Source organism: Triticum dicoccoides, chromosome 5B (genome assembly GCF_002162155.2).
Source record: "Triticum dicoccoides isolate Atlit2015 ecotype Zavitan chromosome 5B, WEW_v2.0, whole genome shotgun sequence".
NCBI lineage: Eukaryota > Viridiplantae > Streptophyta > Magnoliopsida > Poales > Poaceae > Triticum > Triticum dicoccoides.
In genome coordinates this window covers 260100795-260112498 of record NC_041389.1, presented here as the reverse complement: position 1 = coordinate 260112498, position 11704 = coordinate 260100795, and the positions used below count along the sequence as shown (strand labels likewise).

At 46.9% G+C, this 11704-nt stretch overlaps 1 protein-coding gene across 6 annotated transcripts; it reads left to right on the top strand.

Moving 5' to 3' along the window:
* Window positions 1–4105: 4105 nt before the first annotated feature.
* LOC119308304 (probable xyloglucan endotransglucosylase/hydrolase protein 16) lies at window positions 4106–7633 on the top strand. 6 transcript variants are annotated; one of them, XR_005150029.1, is made up of 6 exons: window positions 4117–4475; window positions 4556–4820; window positions 4943–5402; window positions 5521–5544; window positions 6443–6695; window positions 7339–7633. XR_005150029.1 is itself a non-coding variant. In XM_037584411.1 (5 exons), the coding sequence occupies exons 1-4, from the start codon at window positions 4562–4564 to the stop codon at window positions 6448–6450; spliced, it is 474 nt and encodes a 157-aa protein (XP_037440308.1). In that variant the 5' UTR covers window positions 4106–4561; the 3' UTR covers window positions 6451–6695; window positions 7339–7633. The 6 variants fall into 6 exon arrangements, 1 of the variants encoding a protein (XP_037440308.1); XR_005150030.1 differs by adding an exon at window positions 6833–6943 and having other exon boundaries at window positions 4117–4820; XR_005150031.1 differs by having other exon boundaries at window positions 4119–4820; window positions 4943–5125; window positions 5330–5402.
* Window positions 7634–11704: the final 4071 nt, after the last annotated feature.

Here is an 11704-nt window from a genome sequence, read left to right as displayed (position 1 = left end):
AAAAACATGAGCAAGGGGATTACAAGTTCTAAATTTAACAAAGGCCCGAAGGCTTACAGAATAAAAAGAGATAAGATGCTCGTAATCCCTTTCTTGTCCCTCTCCTCAGGAGGCAGGTCAAGGAAGCGAAAAGGGGCAAAAGGGGCGCCTAGGCAAGCTACGAGCGGCAGAAAGCACCAAGAGAACATCTCGGTGGCCGTCCAAAGGCCGGCTGGTGATGACGGTGCCGGGGGAAGAGCTCGAAGACGAGGCGGCAGAACGTCAATACGCGATGAAGGCGTCGGTGCCCACGTACTCAGACTTGACGGCCTTGCCGCCCGCCCTCTTCCTCTTCTGCAGCCTCCCAACGCCAGCCGCCCAAGGAGACGACCCCGAGAAGTTCAAGGAGCTGGCCCCTCCCCCGGCAGATTCCGCCGGAGGAGCGGCCAGGTGCAGATGCTGCTGCTGCCGCACCCGCCTAGGCGTGGGGCGTCTGACGCTTAGTCGGACTCGTCCCCGTCATCTGCCCCGCTGTCCTCCTCGTCACTCTCGCTTGAGGAAGAGTTTCCATCGTCAGAGGAGCTCTCCACGCAGCACCTTACGCGAGTCCCGAAGTGCCCAAAGACCTTGACGGAGAGGAGGACGCTCTCCATTAACTTGAAATGGAGAGTGAGCCCCTCCGTCAGGCTGTGGATACAGGAAAAGGTCTTCCACCCTTGGCGAGATACATGATGTGAGGGGCGGGGAACTTGACGTCGGCCCATGTACCGCTATTCCCGCAACCCCTCATATGCAGCCGCAGTGCCTGCGGCGGGTCCAGCTCCATCTCCTGCGCAAATGGGGTTAGGAGACAAAGACGACGGTGCGGTGGGTGGCGCAGCCTGAGGAAGAACTCGTAGGGGTTGTCCCCGATGTGGCCCTCCATCGGAGGAGGGCCCACTGGCGGAGGCGAGGCCGATGCGCTGCCCCGTCCTCCTCTTCCCCGGGCGCCGCGACGGCCTCGACCTCGCCCCTCCCCTTCCTCTAACGGCTGGCTCTGCCGCCACGAGCTCTTGGGGAGGAGAGATGCGTTGTCTAGCCGAGACCCTCGCCGCCACCGATGAAGCGTCGCCACGCCCCCTCACCATGGCAGAAGGAAGGAGGAAGCAGGAATGGGGAGAAGCGGATGCCGAAGGATTGAGAGGCGTCGTTCCTCTCGCTCCCCTCTTTATAAAGGGGCGGGGGCGGGGCTCGGCCGCCCCTCTCGGCCAATCCGGCCCATTGAAGTGACAACGGGCAGGGCCGTCGACCGCCCTCCCCGCCCAATTGAAGGCACGTGGGGAACCGACCCACGCGCGCGCAACTTCCCATATCCCGCGCACCTGTCATTCACTCTGCGTCATGCATGCAACAAACATGGCGCAAGAGACGGGCGCAATGGGACGCGTGGAGCGACGGTTCCCAAGTACGGGCAGTAAATGAGCAGTGGCCCTGCGGTCTCGAGGAGACACGCAAGCCGCCTCTTAACTATCCACCACAAGATGACACCAGCGTGCTTCAGTCATGCGCACACGCGCGACCCCCACGTCGCGCATTCAACACAGGTCGTGGGGAAGCGCAGCGGACGAAATAGTTACCGCGGAAAAATCCGCCCCGCCTGCCCGCGCGTCGTTCTGGGCCTGGCCCAACAACGTGTCGCGCTTATGTATGGCCCAGGCTCGGTGGCTCCTGTCGGTGTACAAAAGTAGGGGCTCTCCTTTTGACCCCTTTACTTGTGCAAGGGCAGTTAGAGCCACGCGCCACAGCCGCACATAGCAGGGTAAAGGAGGGGAGCCGGAGAGAAGCCGAAGGCACAAGACAAACAAGGCAACGCCAAAGACCGAGACCACAAAGAGCAGATGGACGAAGCAGGTTTACCCGGCAAGGGCAGCCTCAGCAGCCCCGACAAGCTCCTTGCCGGGGCGGTTCGCCCACACCAGCGGAGTGAGCCACCCTCGAACCCACGGTCTCCAACACCATCAACTACATTGGGCCAGGGCTCGGGAGGCACCTCCATGGTGGCATGCAGATCTTTGTGAAGACAAAGGATATTCAAGATCAGATGAGGATTGGAAGGCAATGATCCTCGACAAGATCCTTGCCGAGGAAACCCGCAAGACCCCCGGCAAGATCCTTGCCGGGGACGACAGCGCGCCATGGCAAGACCCTTGCCGGGCCACCCAGCAAGGCCCTTGCCAAGGGCGTCAGCGGGGCCACTACCAGGCCCGCGCCAACTAAGTCCCCACCGCCGTTCACATGCAGCTGCCAGCCCAACTAGCTGGGCAGACACCTTCATGGCAACATGCAGCTTCCAGGCCAACTCAGCACACGCCTGCGTGGTGGCATGCAGATCTTCGTGGAGGCTCCACCATCGCGCCACCTCAGCTGGTTGCCTGCCTACATGGCGCCGCATGCATCGCTGGCCAGGGCGCGTGTCGAAGCGAGGAGGAGCGGCGACGGACGGGACGTGCCTCGCTCCCATCCCCGTATAGCAAGAGGACACCTAAGCTACGCATTAAATGCGCCTTGTCCTGTAGTACGAGCGATAAGCTCATAGCACTGTAGGCCTTTCCACCTCCTGTGTGCCACTGTGGCAGCCCCTTTCGACTATAAAAGGAGGCCCATGGCGTACTGGAGAGGGATTCAGCTCTTTGGAACCACGCAGTCACCGTAGCTAGTTCAAGAGCTCAAGAACACTCAATACATCCACCAAAGTAGGACTAGGGTTTTACGCACCCTCATGGCCCGAACCTGGGTAAACGATCCTTGTGCTGATTGTTAATCCTGCTCTTCTCACAACCCCGCGCCCCACAACCGCAGAAGGGATCCTCGTGATCCCACAGTGTCATTTCCCACCGACATCTCCCTATAAAATGGTTTATGGAAAATCTTGTCATTTGCCTCTTGAGTTAGAATATAAAGCATATTGGGCAATTTAAGAACTCAACTATGATTTCAAATTTGCCGGTGAAAAGAGGTTATTGGATATTAGCTCTTTAGATGAATGGAGAACCCAAGCCTATGAAAATGCAAAATTATTTAAATAAAAAGTTAAAAGATGGCATGACAAGAGAATCCAAAAGTAGGAATTCAAAGTAGGAGAACATGTCCTCTTGTACAACTCTCGTTTCATATTCTTTGCAGGAAAACTTCTCTCTAAATGGGAAGGACCATATATTATCGAAGAGGTTTATCGCCCTGGAGCTATTAAGATTAATAATACCGAAGGTACTAACCTGAGGGTGGTCAATGAGCAAAGAATTAAGCACTATATCTCAGGTACGCCTATTAATGTTGAAAGCAATATTATTCAAACCATGACACCGGAGGAACACATAAAAGAAACCTTCGAAAACACTCCAGAATTGTAAAAAAGAGGAGGTACGTGATACGGTAAGTAAACGGACTCCAAAAAATCCGCAAAAATATTTTTTGTCAGTTTTGGAATTTAAAACAAAACAGAGGCTAGGCAACTCGCTCCCAGGGAGCTCCCTCGATTTCATCCTTCGCTCGCCGTCCGACTGTGGTCAATGTGGTCTTTTCTTCTCTGCTGGCCGTTGGATCTAGCTCGAAAACGTGCGTTGCCATTTTGACCGAACGGTGAAACATGCATGGGAAATGACCGGTGGGCTCGGCCGTTTTTCGATTGGCTGGGTGCCCATTCTTGGGGTGCGCGGTCAGCCTCTCCTACCGCTCCGCGTGCGCGTGTTGCGCGCATTGTCAGTTTGCGCGGGCTGTGCCCCCCACTCTTTCCTCTGGCTGGAATTCTGGTGCGGCTGCGAGTGGGCCTGGCTATGTTTTGGTCCCACGCGTCGGCGTCCTCCTGTGACCTTTATGTGTGTGTGTTGCCTGCCTCGTCTGGGTTCGGTCGCGTCCCGTCTGACGTATCGGGAGTGGGCGAGCGGTCTCGTCTCGCGTATGGAGAGTGAGGGCCTGGCTGACTCTTGGTCCTCCAATCACGTCCGCCGCGCGCGACGTGCGTTCCGGCAGGATATGTGCACATTCACCGCTACCCGTCCACGCTATGATGGGTGGCCCTTGTTGGATGTTGGCCCACATGTATGTCATTTAGCGGGTTAGCATTGTGTCTCATCAGAGGAGGAGAGAGAGGCCAACCCTAGAGTCACGAGCGCACGAGAAGAAAAATCGCACATCGGCCTCCTTGCTCCTCGCTCGCAGCCGCCTCCTCTGCCTGACCCACGCCGCCGGCCCTATCTCTCTGCTCGCCTCCTCCTCTCCTATTCCCTACCGTCATGGTTCCGGATCGGGGCTTGGGCCATCGTCGTGGGGGAGCAGGGATGACGGGGTCTTCACAGTGGAGGTGGAGCTGTAGGGGAGGGGAGGATGCCAACGACAAGGGAAAGGAGGAGGCCAAAGAGGACGGCAATGGGGAGGCCGGCAGGGAAGGAGCAGAGAGAGGGCTTCTGCTTCTTCCAGCGGGCCATGGCACCCGAGTTCATCGTCATCGTGTCCCTTGAGTTGAGCCCCCGTCGCCCCCACTCCTCTCACTTTCTCGCGACATCTCGCCGTTGATCGCCACCCCATTTCAAAAATTCAGAGAGAGATGCTGCGTGGCTCCCTCTGGCGGCTCCTGGCCGTGGCCGTGGCCGTGTCGGCGGCGACGGGGGCGGTGGCCGCCCTGAAGGCCGGTCGGAGCCTGCACCGGGACTTCGACGACGGATGGGTGGTGGAGCTAGCGCTGGACCGGGAGACGGGGTCCAGGCTGGAGTCCAAGGACCGGTACCTCTTCGGGCGGTTCGATCTCGACATCAGGCTCGTTGCCGGCATGTCCGCCGGGACCCGGGACCATCGCTTCCTTCAACGTAAGTGTACATGGATCTCTCTGGTCGACTGCAGTTTCGTTCTCGTTTCTGACTGCCTAATTAACCGGCATCTCCGCACAACTCGCCCCTGCTATGGCGGCGGTGCTGCCGAACATCACCAGCCTCCTCTGATGAGGGAGGTGGCTCGGCCCAGCCATGGCCCTGGCACTTGCCATGGGAGAGTAGGGCGGCACCGTCGTGGGGGTGGATGACCAGGGGATTGCCAGGAGGCCGGCGGTGGGTCGAAGAAGCAGAGATGCAGCACATTCTCTTCCTCTCTTCCTTGCTGACGACGCGTCCGGAAGGTGATGCGTTCTCGTCTCTTCCCTTCTGGTTGCACGTCAGCTCCTTTTTCCAATCCCATGCTCTTCTCTCCTCATGCCCCTCCTCCTCTTGCTCCTCCTATGTATTTTTTAATTTCTTTTGTGCGATTTTACTCCATGGTGCTTGCACGTCCATGGATCTAGAAGTAGCATGTTCATTCTTCTTAGTTCATGTTTTATGTGTAGCATTTCGTAGGCTAAAAATTGAAAGGAGATGTGATGATACTGTCTTTTGACTCCCTCCATGCTACCTGTACAGGTGCCATCTTCTTATCTGAAGTTCTCCCTATTTCATTATCCTTATTACACTTTGGCTCACATTTTTCTTGTTTTTTGGCTATGTTAACTGTGGGCTTATGGTGTGTACTCTGGTACAGAATTTATAGTTGCCAGGCATATGGGTAAGATTCTGTGCACATTTTTTTCATGTATTTTGTTGAGAGGAAGTATCCTTTAGAAAACAGAGAGGTTGAAAAAAGACATTCTTTTAAAAAGTGAAGATATGGCTGCTTTTAGTAAGCTTTAGATATGGTTGCTTTTAGTAAGCTGTAGATATGGCTGCTTTTAGTAAGCTTTTTATCGGTTATACTGAACTGTGTTCTAAAACAATTGTCACAATCCTGAATTCCTGATCCTTCATTCCTCTCAGACCATGTCTAAAATAAACCAAACCTCTGTGTTTACATTTTTTGGTAAAAATAATTTCTTGCCTATTGCAATTAGGTATAGACTAAAACTTTTCAGTGCGAGAGTTCAGGCATCACTATGGTGCCATACTGAGCAATGCAACAAGATGTATACTTCCAGTTTGGGGAACATGCATTTTGTAGGGAGTACAATATTGCTTGCACATATTCAGACTTGCCGCTGGTAGAACTGATATATTAGTAGGTTACTAGCCCAAAATATAGTTATAATGATGAACCTTTCAGCTTAATGTTTATGTCTTGTAGATCATTATTTGAATGTTTTCTTTTGTATATGTAGACACAAAAACAAAATATATAGGTTAGTTTGATGTGTTACACCTGTCCTTTCCTCTCTGAAGTTGTATATTCTTGTTCCATTATGGAAGTGTTAGTTTTTTTGTTCTGAATACTGTTGTAAGCGTTGCTCATGAGTTCATTTATACTACTGTTAGTGGCTAATAGAAAATACAATGTGTTAGTGTCTAATAAAAAAGACAATGGGTGTCAAATAGAAAAGACAATGTGTTGGTGTCTAATTTGTTTCTTTTATACTTCTGTCAGGAGCACCTTTCTTAACTTTCTCCTTTTTAATGATCGTTTTCTTTTTCAGTGGACTAATCAAATGCAAGCTATGAGGAGCTAAAAGAAGTAGGATATTCCGAGCAAGGGACTCTACCTTTATGGGTTTGATTGTTGTGGCAGAATCAATGGACTGCACCAACTGCTATTGAAGAAGTATATGTAGAATGCATAGTTATGGTGCGATAGGGCCAGTGTTGTTGTCTGACAGTTGTGCATTCTTCACCTTGGATGGTCAAAGATATGCTCGCTAGCCTGATGCTGCTCCATCGGTGGATCTACAGGTATAACCATTTCTTCATTGCTTGACGTAGGTATAGAGTTGGGATATAATACTGCACAGAAGAAGAGCACTGTTGGTTTTACAGTTTTAGCAGGTGCTGCAAGATTAATTTGCATTGTTCTCGTATATATTTTTCAGATTGTTCTATTATGAAGTATTGGTTTATTATTGAGGTAGCCTTAGACGGAGGAGCTGAATGCAGTTTTTGTATCTTTTTTCAATGTCCTGAATGGTCCCATGAAAATCCTGGTATGTGCAGTTTCAAAGCCTCATCACACTATGGTAGGAAAAATAGGCATACAGGTTATCGAAAGCTCCATTTTTGTCCATTATATAGATTATATAGCTTTGTGATCGAAGGGGATGTTGCTTGTGCAAATTATATACAGCCATGAGCCCCTGACAAAATAATTGCAGCTCATGTTACTAGGATCAGGGAACCTCGACCATTTTCCTGAAATATGTAGCGGCTCATATTCCTACTTTCCCAGCTACAATATTATGTACTTCATTCTTACCTTCGCTTTTGGATGTTACATCGCTTTCTTTTACCTCATAAACTTGCTAACGATATTGGCGAAGTAATCCCCACTTCGGATTTCCCATTGAACGAATAACTAATTTAGATTGTTCAAAAATTGTAGGATAAGAGCCATGAATAGGAGCAAGGCAGCACACTACACCTCTGAGAAGAAAAGGATATGAAGACAAAGATAGATCAGTGTTCTGCTCCGAAGCAAAAACATTTTGCATGTAATAATGAACTGTAATTTACCACAATCTCTCTAAAACAGCCTACTTAGTACCAGTCCGTTCCTTGCTTTTCTATTAGGAAATATGACTCGGTCATATATATTTACATTCGCGTTGTGTAGTTGTGGTTTGTATGCTTGAAAATACCTTTTTAATCGAGCTTGAAAATTCTTATGTGCAGTGAAATTGTATCTAACACTTCGTAAAGAACAAATGAAACACATTTCAATTAAAGTCTAAATCGACACCTTGTGCCATTTGACATCACAATCATAAATGGTTGAGAGTTTGAATTGGTAAAGTGGTTGCATCCGTTGTTTCAAGTCTGGACTGTTCCTTCGTGCTAAAACTTATTTAATTTTCAAAACACTTCTGTTTTTGAAATGTACATTGCACTATTTGGTGTAATGGGCCATTTATGTTATTACCATGTATGCAAAGAAATCCGAAATAATAGGAAAGGAGAAGTCTCGCCACTTGAGTACGCTTCTCTCGCTCAAAGGAGGGACCAAGGAAGAAAAGGGGATAAACAGGGGATAAACAACAACACAAAGAATTGTTCTTGGACCGGGCTAGGTAGCATATGGGCCTTTCAAATACCTATGCCTCCATATGCACAACACAGTGAGGTTTTTTCTCTTGTGCACATGAAAAATAAAAGTTTAGTGCAAACGCTGTGAAAAAAGTACATCCTTAACTGCTCTAATACATATTATACAAATATGATTTTTTTTCAAACTCGGATTTTTCATAGTGATAACCATATTTTCTACTAAAAGAATGCTTCCTTAGCTGGTCTATGCATGTTATACAAATATGAATTTTTTTCAACCGAGATTTCTCAGCGTGATAAACATATTTTAAATATAGCATGACCTAACATAAGGGCTTTCTACTACCAATATCAAATGTGTCCCTGCAAAATGAAACTATTTTCATCGACAACATGGCTTTAGCAGGTCTCTGCGCCATTTGGCGCAACGGGTCAACTAGTATTACTAAAATTAGGAAAATAATAAACAACCAGGAAGGCACCCGAAAGGGCACAAGACACCAGGGCGCACCCATGTGGGTTGTGCCCACCTCGGTAACCTTCCCGACTCCGTTTTCCCTTCGTTTTGCTTGTTTCCCAAGATAAAAAAAATATATATTTATATACCCCCCGAACGTATTGACCACCGTATGGCGGCTAAATCCTCTGTTCTTCTTTCTCTCTGTTTTTCTGTCAGATCTAGCAAAGCCAGGCATCATGTCTTCTCCCTTTTCCAACAACGGGGAAGGAGATGCTTGGTTGATGAAGATAGAACTAAAAAGGGAGGAACCAAAGGAAGCCACCAAGGTTGACAAGGGCAAGGAAGTCGCGGGAGATCAAGTTCCGGCAGAAGGGCAGGTCATTCCAGCAGTAGAAGAAGAAGACATTCTTCAACCTTACTACGATCATCTTACCCTTATTGAAATTGAAGCTTTTAGGATCACTAAAACGGTTCGTGTGCAAAATAAATATCTCACTCATGAAAATATTATGTTGCAAGAGCATGTCATCGCCCTTCGGAGCATCATTCGTAGATTGGAGTACCTTCTAAGCCTGAAGGGTGATGCTACTACCTCATCACCACCACCATCATCATCTTCACCACCAAAGGAGACTTGGGTTCATGGTATGGGCACTCCCCTTGGCTTGTGCCAAGCTTTTGGGAGGTGCCCTGGTATAGTATCATCACCACTATCTTTGCCTTTATCTATTTTAGTTTGATCTTTAGTTATCCTTTAGTTTAGTTCAATAAAATTTTAGTTCGACCAGTTTTCGAGTGCTTGCTTAGTAATATATTTATCTATGTGATCGTGTGCTAGATATATAATAAAGTTTATTTTAAGTTTTTGTTTCTTTACTTCCATGTTGCAATAAAAGAAAGGAAAATAAATGAAAAAAGATCATATGCTAATCTTATGGTAAGTAATGACATCACATAAGGAAAACTATAAGTGGTAAAATTAATTGGAGATTGACAAACATAGCATTGGTCAATGATGCATCCCATGAAAGAATTAATAAGGGAAGAGAAGATTCACATGCAAATACACTATCTTGGACATCTTTTATGATTGTGAGCCCCCATTAAATATTTTGTATCAAAATAGTTGACATTGGACAAGGAAGACAACGTAATGATTTATGTTTGTTCATATTCACATAGAAGTTATATTGTAATAGATCCTTTAACATGTGGTGCTTGCTCAATATCTTTTCTAGCCAAAAATTCCGCACTAAGTAGAGATACTACTTGTGCATCCAAAAACCCTTAACCCAAATCTCATTTTAAGAGTCCACCACACCTACCTATGGATTGAGTAAGATCCTTCAAGTAAGTTGTCATCGGTGCAATAAGGCAATAAAAATTGCTTCTAAATGTGTTGGATCATTTAGTGTAAGAGAAAATTGAGCGTTGTACGAACTTGTGATGGCAAAGAATAAAAGCAACAGACTGCATCATAAAGGTTGCTATCATAAGGGGCAATATAACGTGACATTCTTTTGCATTAAGGGATTTGGCATGCAAACAAATAAGCGCATGACAACCTCTGCTTGCCTCTGCGAAGGGCCTATCTTTTACTTTTGTGCATTTACTTTTATGTAAGAGTCAAAGTATTCTTCCCTATTCCTTTTTGTTTTCTCTTTTTGCAAGCACCATGTGGTGAGGAAAGATCTAGGCACATATATCCAGTTGGATATGAGTGGGCATGATTTATTATCGTTGACATCGCCCTTGAGGTGAATACGTTAGGAGGCGAAACTATAAGCCCCTATCTTTCGATGTGTTTGGTTGAAACTTTTTGCTCATGGGTATGCTGTGAGTGTTAGCAATCATAGAAGATTATATGATGGTTGATTATGTGGACTTGTCAAAAGGCTACGATACGTGACCCTTCCTGAAAATGTGATGAATTGTAGTTGCAAAGTTGACTGAGAACATAGTTTGTTAGTTTTCAATAGAGTTTATGCTTTATACTTCACTGTTGTGATGAATTGTTACTTGTTCATGAGAAGTTATATGATAAAAGTTGTGTAATAAAGCTTTATGTTTAAAGTTGTTTGTTGTTATAATAATAATCATGATGCTTCTATGTCCGTATTGATTTTATCGACACCTCTCTGTCTAAGCATGTGGACATGTTTTTCGATATTGGTTATTTGCTTGAGGACAAGCGAGTACTAAGCTTGGGGGAGTTGATATGTCCATTTTGCATCATGATTTCCTACTGTTATATATAATGATGTTATGCATAATAATGCCTTTTCTCTCATAATATGCAAGGTTTACACAAAGAGGGAGAATGTCGGCAGCTGGAGTTCTGGACCTGAAAAAGCTACATCAGAGTTACCTATTCTGCACATCTCCAAATGAGATGAAAATTTACGGAGAATTGTTTTAGAATATAAAAAAATACTGGAGCAAATAACTACCGGAGGGGGCCACCCTGGTGAGCCCAAGACACCAGGGTGCGCCCTGGTGGGTTGTGCCCTCCTCGGCCCACCTTTGGTGCCCATCCTATGGTATATATGTCATTTTGACCTAGAAAAAGAATCAGAGGAGGACTTTCGGGACGAAGCGCCGCCATCTCGAGGCCGAACTTGGGCAGGAGCACTTTTGCCCTCCGGAGAGCGATTCCGCCAGGGGAACTTCACTCCCGGAGGGGGAAATCATCGTCATCATCATCATGAACACCACTCTCATCTTCGGGATGGCCATATCCATCAACATCTTCTACAACACCATCTCCTCTCAAACCCTAGTTCACCTCTTGTGTTCAATCTTTGTACCGGAACCTCAGATTGGTACTTGTGGGTGACTAGTAGTGTTGATTACATCTAGTAGTTGATTACTATATGGTTTATTTGGTGGAAGATTATATGTTCAGATCCATTATGCTATTTAATACCCCTCTGATCTTGAGCATGATTATCACTTGTGAGTAGTTACTTTTGTTCTTGAGGTCATGGGAGAAGTCATGTTGCAAGTAATCATATGAAATTGATATGTATGATCAATATTTTGATGATATATATGTTGTGATTCCCTTAGCGGTGTCATGTGAAGGTCGACTACATGGCACTTCACCATATTTGGGCCTAAGGGAATGCATTGTGGATTAGTTATTAGATGATGGGTTGCTAGAGTGACAGAAGCGTAAACCCTAGTTTATGTGCTACTTCGTGAGGGAACGATTTGGATCCAAAAGTTTAATGCCATGGTTAGA